At 48.1% G+C, this 18,520-nt stretch overlaps 1 protein-coding gene across 3 annotated transcripts in view; it reads left to right on the forward strand.

Annotated features, from left to right (window-relative positions):
- Positions 1-18,355, forward strand: part of PLEKHA2 (pleckstrin homology domain containing A2) — a 63,990-nt gene extending 45,635 nt beyond the window's left edge. For all 3 annotated transcript variants that reach the window (XM_027529762.1, XM_027529764.1, XM_027529763.1), the window contains exons 6-12: positions 1,708-1,848; positions 2,374-2,520; positions 2,844-2,912; positions 3,315-3,385; positions 7,628-7,691; positions 14,002-14,079; positions 14,517-18,355. In XM_027529762.1, coding sequence (XP_027385563.1) covers positions 1,708-1,848; positions 2,374-2,520; positions 2,844-2,912; positions 3,315-3,385; positions 7,628-7,691; positions 14,002-14,079; positions 14,517-14,879 — 933 coding nt within the window. In that variant the 3' untranslated portion in view covers positions 14,880-18,355. The remainder of the gene's footprint in view (positions 1-1,707; positions 1,849-2,373; positions 2,521-2,843; positions 2,913-3,314; positions 3,386-7,627; positions 7,692-14,001; positions 14,080-14,516) is intronic.
- Positions 18,356-18,520: the final 165 nt, after the last annotated feature.

Genomic DNA, 18,520 nt, shown 5'->3' on the forward strand with positions numbered 1-18,520 from the left:
TCTTTCTAGCTTCCAAGGCTGTAGAAGAAGTGAAACAGGATGTTAGGTTTTCTTTTGGGGTCTGCAGTTACTTTCCTGGCAGATTCACATGGGGTCTTGGGGCCTTGTGAAGGACAGGCTTTGTGGTGTGGTGGGGACTGAACCAGCAGAGTTCAGGGACTTGGTCTCTGCTTAGATGTTAATATTCATCATGGCTTTGGGCAAATGATTGGACTGCTCTGGGCCTCTCTGGTGATGAAAGATTTTCCTATAAATGAGAAATGGACAAAGAGGAAGAAAAGTGGCAACATGAATGAGGATAAGTGACCTCGGGTTGGGAAGATGGTCAGGACTGGGACGAACTGAGGAATCTGTTCCCCATCCAAAGATTGAACTGCTGCTTTGCTGGAAAACAAGATTGTTTTGTATGAAATATTTCAGATTTTAATTGCAGGTTGAAAAACATACTGGATAGGACAGACGAGACACGGTCAGGGCAAGCCTGCCTTTGGACCACCAGCAACCTGTGGTCTCAAACGTGCCCTAAAAATTCTGTGACTCTCTGATCAGCTGGAGAGGATCAAAGATAAATCATTTTGCAGGAGGGTGATATTTGTAAGTGCTAGTACCGTTAATAAAAAGTTATTAAACCCCTGTGTCCAGTGGTTAAGAGTCCACCTGCCAATGCAGGAGATACAGGTTTGATCCCTGGTCCTGGAAGATCCCACGTGCCACAGGACAGCTAAGCCAGTGCGTCACAATTACTGAGCCCAAGCGCTGTAGCTTTTGAACCCGCATGTTGCAAATACTGAAGCCCACACACCTAGATCCCAAGCTTTGCAACATGAGAAGCCACCACAATTAGAAGCCCAAGCACCATAAGGAAGCATAGGCCTGGCTCACTGCAACTAGAGAAAGCCTATGCAACAGTGAAGACTCAGAACGGCCGAAAAAATATAAATTAATTTTAAAAAAGTTTACTTAGAATATCTTAATTAAAAACTTTTGTATTTTTATTCATATTTTAAGTGTTTGAATTTATATCCTCTCATCGTTTGATGACCATGATAACTCTATGACTGTGTCACTCATTTAGTGACAAGTCAGAGGTTACACCCCAAGCCCTGGGACATGCTCCCCAAGTCCTGTACCAGATGCCACAGGTGTCTCACCTACTGCCAAGCATCCTTTCTCCCGTCTTTATGTTCCTGGCTCCTTTTCATCCTCCAGGGCACTGTTTGAGCATCTCTTTCCCCTGGAGACTTACACCAACCGTGCCCACAATGCCAACCAGTCCCCTCCAGTAGTTGCCCTGCTGTCAGTCTCAGCTCCTGTTTATTGTCTTCAAGGCACTCACCACAATTTGTAATTATTCTGACTGTTAGTCTTGCTGTATGTTTGCGATCAGTCTCCCTGATCAGCATGGACATGGAGTGTGTCTGTGTTTGCTGGTTTATCTTTGGTCTCTAGCCAGGCAGGGGCTGACTCACTCAGAGTAGGTGCTCAGCGCATTTGTTGAGTAAGTGTGTGGCTGTGTGTGTGTGTGTGGTGGGAGTGGTTTGCTGAATTCCTCATATCCAGGTTTGGATGGATGGAAGGACATGGGGGGAAGGGGTATCTTACTATAACTTGGCACATTAACTTTCTTCTTCCTCCCCGCCTCCTTGGTCACCTCCCTGCTTTCTCTGGGCTTTCCTCCCCAGTTAACCACACTGTCGTTCTTCCCAGGTACCCAAAGCTGGGAACCTGCCCCTGACGACCGAAGTTCTCAAGAGCTTAGCAACTCCTCTGGCCTTAGAGAAGAAGCCACAGGTGGCCTACAAGACAGAGATCATCGGAGGGGTGGTGGTACACACGCCCATCAACCAGGTGCTGGGGCCTGGGGCTGCCAGGCTGGGGCACGGGGGGTCCGGGGGTGTCCATGGTGTGTCAGTGACATGACAGGAGGGCAGGACCAAGGAGAGGGCAGGGGTGGGGGAGCTCGTATATGTGGGGTGATGGAGAATACAGACAGTGCAGAGACGAGGCCGCTGCATCTGAAGCTCTGTGGCCAGGATGGCTCTGCATCACCCACGAGGACTGGCACCTGTGAAGCCCGTGGGAAGCGGGGCCGAGGGTGGCTGGCAACAAGCTCACTGTGCCTCTGCCTCGTCTGGTTTGCTTTGGCAGCCCTTCCCTTTCTCCTGGGTCTGCCTGCCCTCCCCAGCCTTGCTCTGTGAAAGCACCCTGTACAGTGCCTGCCCAAGGCAAAAGTTTACTTTCTGGTTTATTTCTTATTTGACTGCCCTCGTGGGCCAAGAGGAAGAGGTGACTGGCCAGGGCTGCTGGGGAAGGCAGGTGGGGCCGTGTCAAGAGCAGGGAGGCGCTAACTCTGCCGTCCCCGTTTCCATGTAGAACGGCGGGGATGGGCAGGAAGTGGGTGAGCCCGGCTCCCACGCCATCCTTCGGAGGTCTCAGAGTTACATCCCCACGACCGGCTGCCGAGGTCCCACCGGGCCGCCCCTCATCAAAAGCGGCTACTGTGTGAAGCAAGGGAACGTGGTGAGTGTCCGCGAGGGGAACTGAAGGGGGTTCTGGGGATCCCCGGAGCCAGTGGGTGTGGGCGAGCCCTAGGGGAGGGCAGATTGCTGGGAGGAGGGTGGAGCCGGCCACGCCCACACCGGCCGATTCCTGGAGGGGCTCAAAGGAAATGAGCGCCCTGCTGTCAGAGGTGCTCCCAGGCGTTTCCGCAGAGGAAGAAATCCTTGGCTCCTCACCCCGGTCCCCCAAGCTGGGAGCCTGGCCTTTGCGGTTCCCAGGAGCTTAGGACCAGAATGCACCCCCGGGGCCTCTTCTAACATTCTGCTCTCTACCCTCTATTGCAGCGCAAGAGCTGGAAGCGGCGCTTCTTTGCGCTGGATGACTTTACCATCTGCTACTTCAAGTGTGAGCAGGTTTGTCGTGGCTCTGGGGCCCTCAGGAGACCGAGGGGGCTCACACACAGGTGTGTGTGTGTGTGTGTGTGTGTGTACGCGCGCATGTGTGTGAACAGAGATGTGGGCACACAGACTCATCTGTGTGCTGGGAGTGTGCGGCATCTTAGCTCCGTCCACCTGGTGTGGGCAGCTTTGCCATGAAATTAAAGTGGCCTTAATGAACTCCCTCCCTGTGTGTGCTGAGACCCGCAGAGCACCTTAGATTTTTTTTTTTTCCCCTCCTCTTTTGATTGTTTCGGGACCTTGTCTTGTTTGCAGCCTGGTTTCAGCCAGTCATGTCTGATGATAATGGCCGGCTGGTCCCAGCGTGGCCTTGGGCAGACAGCCTCATTCACTCTGTCTCCCCGTTTCCTCCCCCAGGACCGAGAACCACTTCGTACCATATTCCTCAAGGATGTTCTCAAGACCCACGAGTGTCTGGTCAAGTCTGGGTAATTGTCTCTGCTTCTTCTTCTCTGGTCAGAACCCCATATGCCATCTTAGCTCTCCCGTTACTCCCTGTCTGAGGCTCTGTTCCAGAGCCTTCCTTTAAGAGCAGGAGGACTTTGTCTCCCTGACATCTGTGGCTGCCTGTCTCCATCCAAGTGGTCACAGCTGCAAGATGGTGCACTGGGCCAACCTGCCCACTTCCCAGCCCTTTACTCTCACTGCTCAGATGAGCCTATGTAACACTGTTCTTATGGAGGAAAAGAAAGAATATGGAACAGAGGAGAGAGAGGTCCTTCTCAGGCGTCAGATGCTCATTGCCCAGGAGGACTGACCCTCGGGGGGAGGGGGGCACTGTACCCTTAGTAACTCACTTTTTAGCACATTTGCTCAGAGCCCTGTTTGTACCAGTGCCTCTGACCTGAATTGTTATGCCTTTTCTCTTCTCTTCCTTTTGACAAAATCCTTGATACCTTCTTTAAAAAAAAAAAATTTATTTATTTTTGGCCGTGCTGGGTCTTTATTGCTGTGTGGGCTTTTGTCTAGTCATGGCCAGCACGGGCTACTCTGTAGTTGTGGTGCACACACAGGCTTTTCATTCTGGTGGCTTCTGTTGTTGTGGCGCACAGGCTGTAGCACATGCAGGCTTCAGTAATTAGGCTCGTGGGCTCAGTAGTTCTGGTTCCTGGGCTCCAGAGCACAGGCTCAATCGTTACGGCTTAGTTGCTCCATGGCATGTGGGATCTTTCCAGATCAGGGGTTGTCTCCTACATTGGCAGGTGGATTCTTTACCACGGAGCCATCAGGGAGGTCCCCTGTTGTCTTCGTAACATAGGGCTGATTCACGGCAATGCTGTCGGGCAGGAAGAAGAAGTATTTTTTAAGCTGTTCCTCTTTCCTCCAGGAAATGGTTACCTTTCCAGGGCCACGAAGGGCAGGACGAATTTCGGACCTGGGGCCCATTCAGTGGCTCTCCCATATCCGGCACCCATACCGGTGCTCTTGGAGCCAAGCTTTAGAGACCCAGGGGCACCTGGGCTCCTGGCGGTCCTCGCTCGGCCCTCCGTCAGCAGTCTGCAGGGGCAGTTCGCTGCATCTCCCTCCCACGGACTGTGCGTGCAGAGCCAGGGTCACCAGGGGAGCCGTTGACGGCAGGCTGACTGTTCTCACATGAAGGCGTGGGAGGGTCTTGCATGAAAGCGAGGTGAGCTGTGGCCCACGGAAGTGGGGACTGTCGTGAGCCTTGCAAACAGCAGTTGCAGAGTTTAGAAGATAAGGAAAGTTCCCACCGACAGATTATCATTTGTGAGAGCAGCTACAGATGGAAGTTCCAGAAGTGTGGCTCCGGAGCTGACCGTGGGTGGAGGAGAGATGGGACTTGTTCCTGACCCCGGAGGCCTATGCAGGTCAACAGGCGGGCTCGGGTGGCTTAGAGAACCCAGATAATGTTGGGTCCTGAGAGCGCTTCACACTTCACCTGAGACGCTGACCGGCAGAGTCAGACTGAACTGTGGGAAAGAGAACTGAGAGACAGGCAGATCCCCGGGGAAGGAAGCTCCCAGACTCTGCAGGTTCCAGGCCTGTGAGACTAGGCTTCTCCCCAGCCAAGTCAAGGGGGTTCTGGGCACCTGGATAGTCAGTTAATGTTTGTTGAATTGAATTGAATTAAAAGGCTTCATAGGAGAAGGAAATGGCAACCCACTCCAGTATACTTGCCTGGAGAATCCCATGGACAGAGGAGCCTGGTGGGCTACAGTCCATGGGGTTGCAAAGAGTCGGACACGACTGAAGCAACTGAGCACAAAAGGCTTCATACAGCCTGAGAAATGAGAAATGGATGCAAAAAGGGTGGGGATTTCCTCCCAGTTTTGCTTTTTCCTCCCCAGCAGTTGATTACATGACTGTATGTACGTGCATGAATAGTTTGAAAGGTTAAACCACTTTAGCCAGAAGGAAGTGCCATCTCCTCTCAGATACTCAGAAAGGGACTACAATAGCTAATGACATGCATTTCAGATGAGCACCGTGTGACTTTCTCGTTGCACCAGATGCCGCGTATAACTTACAACTGATCTTTGTGGTGATAAGCTTGCTAGAGACGGGCTTCTGATTTCCATTGTACAGCTGGAGTGCAAAGGCTCACAAAGTTTTAGACATATGCCTGAAATACCATTTCCCAGTGGAGTCAGGATCAGGCCCTAAGTCTATCTGACCCCCCCACCCCATAGCTGTCCCCTCTCCTGGGGGTCTTTAATCTCATGCTTCTCTTTTGCCCACATGCCCCTGTCACTGGCCACACATCTGCCATTTCCTTAGAGGCCCTGATTCCTAAAGCCAGCCCTGTCTGTGATCAGTCCTGTCTTTTCTTTCTTACGTTAAAAAAAAAATTTTGGCCGTGCCGCTCGGCATGTGGGATCTTAGCTCCCGGACCAGGGATGGAATCCGTATTCCCTGTACAGGAAGTGCAGTCTTAACCGCTGGACCGCCAGGGATGTCCACCTGCAGTTAGTCCTTTCTTGGAATCATTCTAACTCTTGGCATGTAACACACACTTCAGTGTTTGACTCTATAGTTTTGCTTTTTAATGTTCTTTTATAGGGAAGGAGGTAGATCTCCTGCTCCTGTATGTTCCCCCAGAGACTGGACACACCAGGCAGGCGTTTCACCCTGGAAATCATTTCGGCCATTTGGAGGCTTGTGGCTAAGCATCAACTACTTCTAGCCTTCTTCCTTGCAGAAGTCAGAGCCCTCTTACAAACCTCACCCCCAGTTTGAAGCATCTTTAAATGGTCCACACTCTCCTTCCCTTTCTCCTCTTTCGCATCTAGCCCCCTTCTGAGAGCAGGGATTTGGTGACGTGAATATGGTTGCTGTGCGGATGGAGAAAGGCTTTGGAAATGAGAGATTTGGGTCCCTTAGGAGAGGCCTGGTGGTGGAGTAATTAAGAGTGTAGACTCTGGAATCAGACCCAGATTCATATCCTGACTCTACCGTTTACTTACTTCGGTGCCGTGGACCAGTCACAGAACCTCTTTGAGCCCGGGTTTCCCCAGTGGGGAAAGTCTTACTGCCTCATTGAATGGTGGTGAAGATTGGATGAAATAGCGCATCTCAAAACACAAAGACAGGGATTTCCATGTGGTTCAGTGGTTAAGACTCTGCACCACCAATGCAGGGGGCATGAGTTTGATCCTGGTTGGGGAACTAAGGTCCCACATGCCATATGGCTCAGCCAAAAGGTTTTTTAAAAAGCACAAATAACAGATTGGGGGTTAACAGAGGTGGATGGTTGGGGGTAACCAAAATGGGTGGAGGGAGTTGAGTGGTACAAACCTCCAGTTATAAAATAAATAAGTCCTGGGGATGGAGTGTATAGCATGGTGACTGTGGTTAAGGGCACTGTATTTGAAAGTTGCTAAAAGAGTTGATATTAAAAGTTATCATCTTATCACAAGAAAACAAATTGTAACTATGTAGCGTGGTGAGTGTTGCCTAGACAGTGATCATTTGCTGCTGCTGCTAAGTCGCTTCAGTCGCATCCGACTCTGTGCGACCCCAAAGACAGCAGCCCACCAGGCCCCTCCGTCCATGGGATTTTCCAGGCAAGAGTACTGGAGTGGGGTGCCATTGCCTTCTCCGTGATCATTTGCATTATATCCAAATATTGAATCATGTTGTACACCGGAAACAAATTTACTGTTTTTTTTTCATGAATATACTGTTGTATGTCTGTTATCTCTCTATAATACATACAAATAAACATATGTATATAATATATATATTTAATGTAGATATAATGGATATTAACAGCTTGTGTATTTACATGGGTGTGTTTATATCTAGTAAGACTTTCATTACTTGACCCTAAAATAAAACCTCTCAAAACGGTACCTCTCACAAAACACTTGATACATCTTGGCCACTAAAGAAACACAACTGTAGGCCGTGTCGGGGTGTGGTGCATATGAAGCAGGAGGTCTTAGAAGCAAAGGAGCTGTGTCTTGTGCGAACTGATGGTGGTGTGTATTGGGGAGGGGGTGTCCATGGGGATGGTTAAACCACTGGAGATCCTCCAGGGAGTGAAGCTGAAGGAAACAGGGCAATGCTTTCTGAGGCAGGGGCTGCAGGAGGAAGGGCCTGTGAACCCCCTTTTTACGGTAGGCGGCACAGGTACCCGTCTTAGCTTGAATCAGGTCCCTGGTGGGTGACCAGCATACCTGATAACGTCTTTCCCTCTCTCTGTCTAGTGATCTGCTGATGAGGGACAACCTGTTTGAAATAATAACCAGCTCCAGGACCTTCTACGTGCAGGTAAAAAGCTCCTCCCCCATCCCGAGAAGTCGGGGACTTTCCTTCTCTGTGGAGCGTGTACTTGCAGGCCTACCTTTCCCTTTGCTTTCTCTTTTATTTTGTTCGAAGTTTCTCGGCGGTAAATTTAGGCCCCTGGTAGTCAGTCAGTCCGGGTCCCATTTCATTCTAAACAGGATGTTTGCCCCAAGCTTCCCAACCATAAAATAATAAGAGTGGCCCGAGCCATCTCACTGGGGACTGTGAGCTTGTACCAGCTGCTCTCGGCTCCCAGGCGCCAGCTAAGCAGAGAAAAGGAGAACTGGTCAGTGGTTTCACTTCTCCCTTGGAGGGTATTTATAAGCCCCGGCTGTGTGGACGGCGCTGCGTGCGGAAGGACCAAAGCACAGAGGGCCCTGTGCGGGGACCAGGTGCATAGCCAGCTGCACAGAGAAAGCCACTGTGTGGGCGCCGCCGTTCAGCTCTCAGAAGCGTCTCCCCTCCACCCACGGCTTTGGAGTTCTCCCAGCTCCTCCTCAGATCATGGGAGCTGGAAAGGCAGATTTCCAGCCTCTAGCACGGCCTAGACTTTCAAGCCCTAGTCCCCACCCCGGCCCGCCTAGCGGTCAGTCCACAGACGGCATGTCCCCTGACTCCCCCGCCTTGCGATGATGCTGCCTTTCTAGTGCCAAGGCTGCTGTGGGGTGTGTTGGTTGAAATTTGGGGCCTCCCCGCACAACGTTTCTTAGGGCTTCCTGCATGCTCCCCACTAAATGCCCTCCCTTTCACGAGGTCGCCTCTCAGCCATTTCGTGAGCAGCTGCGCCCTCCGAACGGGTCCCCCTGGCTGAGCCCAGCAGACCTGCTGACAGCCGGAGGCATCTGTGGGTTCCATTCATTCAGATGAACACCCGGGAAGAGCCCTGGAAAGTGCTGGGGCCTTCGAGCAGCCTCCGTGCTGTTCGGGGCCAAAGTCTGAGCTGTAGGTACAACAAGAACTTCCAGTTCCTGGATTTGACAGATATCTGTAGGTTCTTCTCAGAGTGCAGAGCGTTGCCTCGACCTGGGGACCCAACATTCAACAGAGCAGATCCTGAACCAGAGAGGGAGACAGTCAAGAAAACCAGCAATTAGAACAGTGTGATGAGGTGGGGATCGGCGTGCTGGGGAGGTGAACACAGGTAACCTCTTAGGGCAGTGTAACTATTCCCGGGTGGTGCTAGTGGTAAAGAACACCCGTCTGCCAATGAAAGAGACATGAGAGACAGGGGTTCGATCCCTGGGTCAGGAAGATCCCTGGAGGAGGGCATGGAAACCCACTCCAGTATTCTTGCCTGGAGAATCCCCATGGACAGAGGAGCTTGGCAGGCTACAGTCCATAGGGGTCACAAAGAGTTGGCTGTGACTGAAGCGACTTAGCACGCAGGCAATAGTTCTGTGTGATACTGTAGTGGCAGATGTGTGAAATCGAATTTTACAGCAGAGTATTAACTTTTAATATATGCAAATTAAAAAAATAATTTAGATGGTTGGATGATCCCAGTATGGCATGCAGAATATGACCAAAGAACCTATGTGTGTTAATTAAGCAACCTCACTCATGGAGGTGGTGGCGGGGGGGTGGGCAGTGGGGGTGGGAAGAAAGTGTGAGAAGGGCTGCTTTTAGAGTAAGTAGTGGTTGCTATGGGAACTCCTAAGAAGGGTACCTCCCCTAGTCTCAGGGAATTAAGGGAAGTTCCTGAAGGAAGATGGAGGAAAAGTGGCCCAGAGAGTTGTTCAGTTGCTGTCATGTCTGACTCTCCGTGACCCCATGGACTGCAGCATGCCAGGCTTCCCTGTCCTCCACTATCTCCTGGAGTCTGCTCGAGTTCCATGTCCATTGAGTCGGTGAAGGTATCTAATCATCTCATCCTCTGTCATCCCCTTCTCCTCCTGCCCTCAATCTTTCCCAGCATCAGAGTCTTTTCTAATGAGTTGGCTGTTTGCATCAGGTGGCCAAAGTATTGGCCCAGGGAGAGGGAACAGCAAGCAGCATATGAAAAAAAAAAGCCTAGAGGTGAAAGAGGCTCAGGTGCTGGAAAGCTGATATAGAGGGTCCTTGTTAAAAAGCTGTATTTTATCCTGGAGGTTAGGCCCTTGGAGGTTAAGCTGGGGCAGTGACCCAGTCAGATCTGCCTCTTAAAAATCCCATTTGCACAATGGCGTAAGTTTCAGAGCCTTGTTCTCCTCATCTGTAAAGGGGAGATGATAGTCCTTGATCCTGGCCACTTCAACAGGACCCTGGACCCTGGCAATGAATGTCCTGGTTGGTGTGGTATAGTGGCTTGGCAGTGTAGGAGACAGATAAGAAAAGGGTGAGACAGGAGCCAGCAGAGCAGTTGGGAGGCTATTGTCGTGGTTTCAGTGCGGGATAAGGAAGCCTGATATCGGATGGGTGAAGAAGAGTGGAAAAATTTGAAGAGTCCTTTCCAGGACTTTAAAGTTGATTGGATGTGGGATGAAGGGAGAGACGGGAGGTGAAGACCCTGAGGCTGGAGCCTCAGGGCGACTGATGGCAGCCGTCACCGCGGAGGACGGACACACGGAAGGAGGGGCTGTCGAGGGCAAAGGGAAGCTTGCTCAGGTGGTTGTGGTTCCTGCAAGATGTCCAAGGTGACCTGTTAGGACAGCCCCAGATGGATGGTGCCTGACATGGTGGTGGTGCTAAGTAAACATATGCCAGGTGAACGATGATGCCAGATGAGATCTAGGACAGAGCTTTGGGTGGAGATAGTGCTTGGGAAACATGAACTCAACCAAAAAGTGTTTAGAAGACACTGCATCGTTGGCAAGAGTGTCTGCACATTAACCAGAACCTTATCATGACTTCTGTCCTCCTTTTCCATCTGCTGTCACATTTCTAGGGTAAAAGAACCCTCACATGGCCCTGAATAAATAAATGAGGGACTGGGCAAATCTGGGTATAGCAGCAGACTCAGAAAGTTGGAGAAGAGTAGAGATTAAAACTCTTTAAGAATATGTATTTATTCATTTAAAGACAACCACCGTAAACTCATTTGTGTTATCACAAGTAACATTTCATGAAAAATAACTCTGTTTCTAAAACAGAGAAGCAACAGGAGTAGCATCTTTTTTTTTTTTTTTGTATTTTTGCAAATCTCTTTAATGGCTGGCTTATTGGAAGACAGCAGGGTTCTCAGATCTGCTTCTGCATTCAGTCTGTGGCCATATGTTGTTTTGATGGAAGAGTATGAAGAAAATCTGGCCCCGCAGAGACATGTATTTGGAAAAAGGGGATATTTTAATCTCTCTTTCAGATGACTGTGGCCAGTTTTGCCCTTTGAATGGATCATACGTGGCAGGGCTGTATCTGAAGGTGGGATTTGCTCCTGGAGAGAGGGTAGGGGTTATTAGTTGTTGGAAAGGAGGGCTGCAGAGGTTGGGAATAGAATTAAGAAGGGGCTGCCTAAAAATTCTGGGCAGTTGCAACAGAAGTAACCAGTAATATATATTGGAAGTCTCTTATTTTTTATTTTTGACTGTGGCATGAGGATCTTAGGTCCCTGAGCAGGGGATTGAACCTGTGCCCCCTGCAGTGGAAACCACTGGCCCACCAAAGGAGGTTCTAGAAGCCTTTTATTGATGACCTGTTAGAATTCAGTGCTTAAAACCATTGCATCTGTTGTGATGCTGACAGCAGATCCTCAATCAAAGCTCATCAGACTGCAATAAAAACCACAGTCTGCAGTGATTCATTTAATACCCTTTGTTCCTCTCGCCTCAAAAACTGCCCTCAAGGACAGAAACCCTACTTTTTCTTTTGAACCAAGCACCAGAAGTGTAGCACACACTTAAGCAGACCCGTAAGAGATGAAGGTATAAGCTTGGCACTTCCCTTCCTGTTCTACTGAGTTTTCAGCCTTTTTTTTCAGTCTCAGTAATTCACCATGGGGTGGGTGGATTTCAGCTCTGGTTTTTACCTCTGGTTCATGAAACTGCCTTTGTGATGTGGTTTTAAGATATTTTTGAGTTTCTGATGAAAGCTAAGCACAGGCTTTTCATAAAAGATAGATTATACGCATATACTGTAATCTTCACATACAGTTTTGGAGGTTTCACTGAATTTCTGTCGCCCGTGGAGTCCAGTTCTTAAAACTACTAATAGAGATTTTAACTGTGAGCTCAATAACATAATATTCTATTTCTTCTCAGGTGGGATCAATATCTGCCTTTCTATTTGAAAAATATTTTAAGCACTAGAATAATGTTTATCCAGAGAAAAGCAATATCTCAAAGGCAAGTTGAAATATAAGACAATTTTACTTTAAATGTCCAAACAAACTATAGACATAGAGAGGAGCATTTATGAATAACATTATTTATAATAGAAATAATGATCAATATCTTTTCAAACAACCCAAGGAATCTGAGAGAGACTTCAAGACATATAGAAATATGTACAGAAATCCTTAGGAAGGCTGAAAAGAATACCACAGAAAACAGGTAGGCAGTGAAGACCTGGTCAGCTTCCCATCTGTAAACCATTGTATGGAGTTGATAAATAAGTATATTAAGAAAAAGTGTGTTATCTTATTTGATCCCAACAGTTTGATCCCTTTAGAATTATATGCAGTTTGAATATGAAGAAAATGAAAAAAAAAGTTGTAGGGGAGAAAGCCACGAAATATATTTATAATATTGGAATTTAAGGCTTCATTTGAGTCCCTCATATAATAATAATAACAACAGTGGTAACTAATATGAAGCCCTTTCTGTGTACCAGGCACTTTCAAACTGCTTTGGCTCAATGAGTTCATCTAATTTTTCCTAGTAGTTCTACCTGTGGAACAAGTCAGCTAGCCCTGCTGTACATAAAATGCCTTCTGGAAGAATCTTGGAGACTGTGTCCTGGTTCTCTTTTTGGACTCAGGATGGGTTTCTTTTTCTGGTTGTCCAGTAACTGGGAAAAGTCCCAGGGAAAGAGGGAGCAGGTAGATTTGCGTGAGAACGTCCTTCCACTGGGGCGCCCTTGCTGCCTCTCTTTGGCCCAGCGCGCTGGGGTGTGAAACTGCTCCCCTTGTAAGTGTCCTGCACACATCTAACCAGGGAGGGTTGGTTTGGCGTGACAGGAAGGGGTAGGCGGACAAGTTTGAGGGTTTTAAAAAAATCAGTTGTGTATTACCTTGGTGTGTAATGCAAAGAGAAAGAAACATTTTAGGGGTGGGGAGAATGAGGGGTGTATGTGGAAACTTTTGCAGGGCCAGCCTGTGATTGCACTCACGTGTGCCCAGGCACGCAAGTGCATGCTGGTAATTTGGGGTGACTCTACCCGAGGAAAGAGCAGGGAGACAAAGAGAGGGGAACAAATGTGAGTTTCTGGATGTCAGGCCTTCAGTCTTGGTCCCAACTCTGTGCCCGATACCTGATGCCACGTGCCACACTGGGTAAGGCCTCAGTAAACGTTTGCCAGGATCACTTGAGCCCGACCTGGTAACGCTGGAAGGCACTCAGAATTCCTGGGGCTCCAACCTGCTGTGGATTCTCCTTTCTTCACAGAGCCGCTGCTGCCCCCTTCTGGCGTTGCTCTGTATTTCTCTGGGGGAGTCTTTGGGCTACACTGAGCATTTTGCAGGATCTCAATTCCCCAACCAGGGATTGAACCCTCACCCTCAGCAGTGGAAGTACGGAGTCCTAACCACTGGACCACCAGGGGATTCCCAGGGCAAGAACTTTCCAAGGGCTCAGCAGTGCGGTACGCATTGGTGAGCCGAGTGCTGCAAGTCTAGCAACTGTGGAGGCCTAGGTGGGACTCCGGACAGACCCAGATCGTTTGTATTTTGAGAGAGGCCCTGTTCCTAGAGAAGCTGCCTCTCTGGGAGATTTTGCAGAGGATTTGGTTTCAGTGGGACTGGAGCTGGAAGTGGGATTATTTGTTCGGATAGCTATAGTAAAACAGAAAGATGACTGCTTTGGGTATCTGGGGAGTGGAATCAAAACCAGCCCTAAACTCTGGGCTCTGGTTTTCTGAACCTCATTTGACTTTTCTGTATAACAGGAGGTAGGGCCAGGCCGATCTTGTTCAACAGGGGGTGAGGGACTTCACCTCTAAGCTCTCCCTCTCTCATGACCACTGTCCACTTTATTGATAAGGTGACAGAGACAACTTTGCTGGGGGAAAACAAATATCCTCAGAGGTCTGAAAGCCACTTGGATGATCTCTGAGATCCCCTCCCGTTCCAATGGTGTGGTTTTCTGAACTTTGAATTGAGTTTCAGATGTGAAAGCTGAAGTCACAGTGCGTTCGTGGCTCTGTAAGTGCCTTGGGTGTTTTGCAGGCGGACAGTCCGGAAGACATGCACAGCTGGATTAAGGAGATCGGGGCAGCTGTCCAGGCCCTCAAGTGCCACCCCAGGGTAAGTCACTTCCTTCCTGCTCACAGTCACTGTCAGCCTTGCGATGAGTTGTCCCGAGTGGGCGGGTTCTGGTGATGTAGGCAAGCAGCCCGGAGCCCAGATGCAGCAGAAGCTCCAAGCTGTCTTGTTTGTTTTTCTCTTTCCACTGATCTGGGTACAAATTTTTATTTCTGTTCAGTCGTTGGAGGAGGTGAGGTAGAGTTGGATAGAGAACCAGGGCTTCTGATGTGTCCTACACATCTCCCTGCCAGGCAGTCCTTGACACCTGCAGAGTGAATGCTGCCGCTGGACATAGTTGATCTCTGTGGACGTGTATCTCTGGGCCTGTGAGGAGGTGATCCTGGGCGGAGGGCCTCTTCCTGGGCCTTTGGGACAAATATTGTCAGGAAACCTTTTACTTTTCTTTTTTTCCCCCCTCCCTCTTTTATTTTCCACAGGAGATGTCCTTTTCTCGGTCCATTTCTTTGACCCGCCCCGGAAGCTCCAGCCTCTCAGGGGGGCCCAACTCTATCTTGTGCAGAGGGCGGGCACCTGGGGAGGAGAGAAAGACCCTCTGCAAAGCCCCCTCCCTGGCCTCCTCCTGGCAGCCCTGGACACCCGTCCCCCAGGCCGGGGAAAAGCTGCTTCCCACCGAAGAGACTGCTGAGGACTCTTTGTTCACGCCTCGACTTGGGGAGAGCAGTACGTCTGCGGTGCTGCCCAGCTCCCGGATAAGACACCGATCGGAACCCCAGCACCCCAAGGAGAAGCCATTTGTGTTCAACCTCGATGACGAAAATATACGGACCTCTGATGTGTGATGAGGCGCGGTGCCTGGCAGGGAGGGGGTGGGCTCAGTTAAGGGGCCGTGACTCAGTGTCTCCATCTGATGCAGGACAATCCGAGACCTTCCTGGCACTTGCATCCCTGTGGAGTGGGAATCCAGCTGACTTTTTAAAGAAAATGAATGCAGTGTTTTTCATTTAGGAAGGTCACTAGGTTAGACCTCTAGGCTTGCTCAGTGTGCCTCTTGCTCGACTCTTCCACAGTCCACCTGGTGAGAGGAGGTTGGAAGTCCAGTTTCATTCCTAACCAATTTTTAGTTCCTTGTCTTTGTCTTAGCTTCTTCCCTTTGTTTTCAGGCCAGGCACAGAACCTTGAGGCCAGTCATCTGGTCTTATCTTGTTCTTATACATTGGCGGAAGTTTGACTGTGAAGTGGGAGAGTGGTAACTAACCCAACTGAAAGGGTAGAGGGGGTGGTGGTGGTTAGGGGGGTGGGGGACCCAGGCTCCAGCTTGGTCAGGATACTTTCTAAGGGACAGTCTTAAAATCTGGGGGCTTGTGGGAGGCCCCAAATGTCAACCAGGGAGATTCCCCCACTCCAGGGGACTGCCATAAGGGAAGAAATAGGGGCCTTTTGAAGATATGGGGGAATAATTCAACCCTAGTGCATCAGCCAATTTTGAGAATTACTCTTTTCTCTTTGAGATGTTCTTTGACCCCGAATACTGTCACCATGAGAGACAGACCTGCCCGCCCCATTTCTGTGTCAGACCCTTAGGATGGGCTTATCAGTGTTCAGTGTTGAGAACAAAACAGATATTGCCCTTGACATGGTGTTAACTGAAATGCGTGGATGGTTGATGAGTGTATGGTAGTTCACTTGTGTGATCCATCAGATCTCTATCTTAGAGTTTGAGAGTTGCTGTAAAGCAGATGCCAGGAAGAGATGGAATTTAGTTCACCCAGCTAAAATGCTTTGATTCATGTTTTCCCTACAGAGGAAAAAGTCTCTTTTAGCAAAGACAGATTATCTCGGGTCCTGGCCTCTCAACTCTTCTTTCATGGGCTGATACTAGTCTAGTTTTCAGTGCTGTACATGTATACCTGGCAGATTAGATTTCTTTCTGTTCTTTGTGTCGCCTTTTGGATGATGCCTTGTGTCTGTACTTGCATGATGACACCTCATCATCTGATGAGGTTCTGTGTGCTTAACACCGAGGAGATAACAAAGATAGCCTTGAGAGATATTTATATTTTTAACAAAAATAGAAACTGTGCATAGAAACATTGATTTAGAGGCTCTGCATTGCTGGCTAGAGATTTCCCAGGTAGAAGAGCATAGATTGTATTTCCCATCCTGTATTTTAGGATGTACCTTCTTCCATTTGTCAAGAGATGCTATTTCCAGGTTCCTGGAGGAATCTGTCTGTCCAGCTTATGTGGTGAACTGCTACCAGGGTTCCCTAAAGGGAGGGAATTTGACTCATTTCTGTCTATAACTTTGTATCAGCTAGATCAGTTAATTTTTGTCTTTAAATTAAAAGTTAACAAGTATAGCAGGAGACTAAGAGAAGCATTTTTACCTAAGTCAGTCCCTTCCCCTCGATGTTCACATCCAACTGCAGCAAAAAACATGTAGTCAGAAAATCCTTAGTGGCTTGAGGGAAATCTGTTTCTTTCAGGCAGGGTAGTTTCCTTGTCAGGTTGTGAACTTTTCTTGACTGAACCTACTTTAGAGATAAGCTTCACTTAAATTGTTTGGCTCACTGGTCCTGGTTTGAAAAAGGAAATCTACCCTGAATTTCACTCTCTTTCTCTTTATTCTGCAGCCTCTTGTATACTTTTGTCTTAAAAACCCCTTGTTTGGGGCTTATTTATTTATGAGTAATCAGGTGACAACATATTTCAAGTCACCTGATTTCAAGAAGCCATTCCCAATTCTTCAAGTTCTTTGTCTCAGGTTTCATCTTCAAAGTTCCCACAAGAAAATTCTTTGGCTAGGTCAAAGAAAGTGCACAGAGATATGGAACTATAAAAATAAATTAGGAACTTTTGAGATCTCTTATACATTCCCTGACTCATGGAAAGATGTCATCTCTTGATGTGTCAGATGTGAAAATCTACCGATTTCCTCCTCTCTTTTCAGTAAGCTCTCTGCTAGATTACTACAGCTAAATTAATTGGCCGTTACAGTAAGCTGATCTGTTTCTTAGTAAGAGCTGTTTTGAGAATGTATTAAATTAAACATACTTATAAATCCAGATTGTATTACCATGATAGAGGGAAAACAAGGATTCTAGTTGGCAGATACTTGGGAATTCCAAGTTAGAATGTTGTTAATGTAGCTCCAATACCAGATAAATATAATTATCTTCAGTGAAGCCTAGAGGCATGCTCCTTGCCAAATCTCATTTCAGAATTCCTTTTGTGTCCATTGTTTCTTAGCCTCTGGTTAATTTCACATCATACCTTTTAACGTCACTACACGTGTGAGCCAAAGATGGTGCATATACGACCAAAGTGTTTGGTTTGAAATGTGAAAAGTGGAACCAAACGGGAAAAACGGGGCAGGATCGGTTAGTAGTTAAGTGCATAAAGGCTCTGGAATAAGTCTTGTTTCTTTAAAAAAAGGAACCAAAAAAGGTACTGCATTTTTGTGTGTGTATGGGATAAAAGCATTTTCTGAGTTGCTGTTTTTCATAAGATTTTAGATGTGGTCTTCACCCACTGTGTCTAACAGTTTCAGGTTCTTGAAAGTTAAGGATTTGCTAGCTCAGAGTCAGCTGATGGCTGGTGAACTTAGAATGGCCTTTTGCATTCTGTGAGATGACAGTCTTACTAAGATGTCGTGAAAACAGAAGAGGCACACATTGGTTTCTGAATAGAATGCTGGGCTCCCAGAGAGTCCAACTTCGTAGTTCACTTGAAGCAGAAGGTAGTGTTTTGGTTTTTCTTACCTCCCCTCCCCCACAATGTAATTGTGGTCTGTATGGACTAAAAGGATCCAATACATAAGTGGCAGATTCAGTAGCTGAACTGTGAGATTTGATATGTTTGTTTTCACTGTTAACCAGATAGACATAAGGAGGTAGTAACTAGCGTTTTGGAAATTGAGTTTCCCAAATTAGCTTTGTTTATGAGCTTCCAACATGTCAGAAATAGTTTCTACCAGCCATCGCTTTCTTTTCCCTTACTTCCTTTTTCTCTCTGTGTTATTGCCTGCAGTAGTGAATTACAGTCACTCATGCCTGGTAGAGTTTGAATAAAGCGAATATTTGGCCAAAAACCATACTGTTTGACCCCTTACCTGCTGTTCCAGAAGGTGTGGTATGATCCTGTGTTTTGAACCAGTCTGTTTCAGCTGAAATGCACTGACTTGCAGGCTGAGCTGAGTGCATGGAAACTCTTAAGCTTCTCATTTTATGTGATCTCCTAATTGGTATGTAGCAAAAATAATTTTCTAAAACTGTTTTGTTGCTTGTTTTGTAATAAAACCACGTGAAATACTGAAATATGGTGCATGTTTTCCTAACGCTGACCGTCTGTCAGTGGGTGGGTGATGTGTCTTGTCAGTCTAACCCCGTTCTGGGTGTTACTGGTTTCATGAGGTGGGTCCCTGGGAGGGCGGGGGAGGGGGGGGCGTTGGGGAAGGGCCGAGGACATGTCTCCATCTCCTG

Source organism: Bos indicus x Bos taurus, chromosome 27 (genome assembly GCF_003369695.1).
Source record: "Bos indicus x Bos taurus breed Angus x Brahman F1 hybrid chromosome 27, Bos_hybrid_MaternalHap_v2.0, whole genome shotgun sequence".
NCBI classification, from domain to species: domain Eukaryota; kingdom Metazoa; phylum Chordata; class Mammalia; order Artiodactyla; family Bovidae; genus Bos; species Bos indicus x Bos taurus.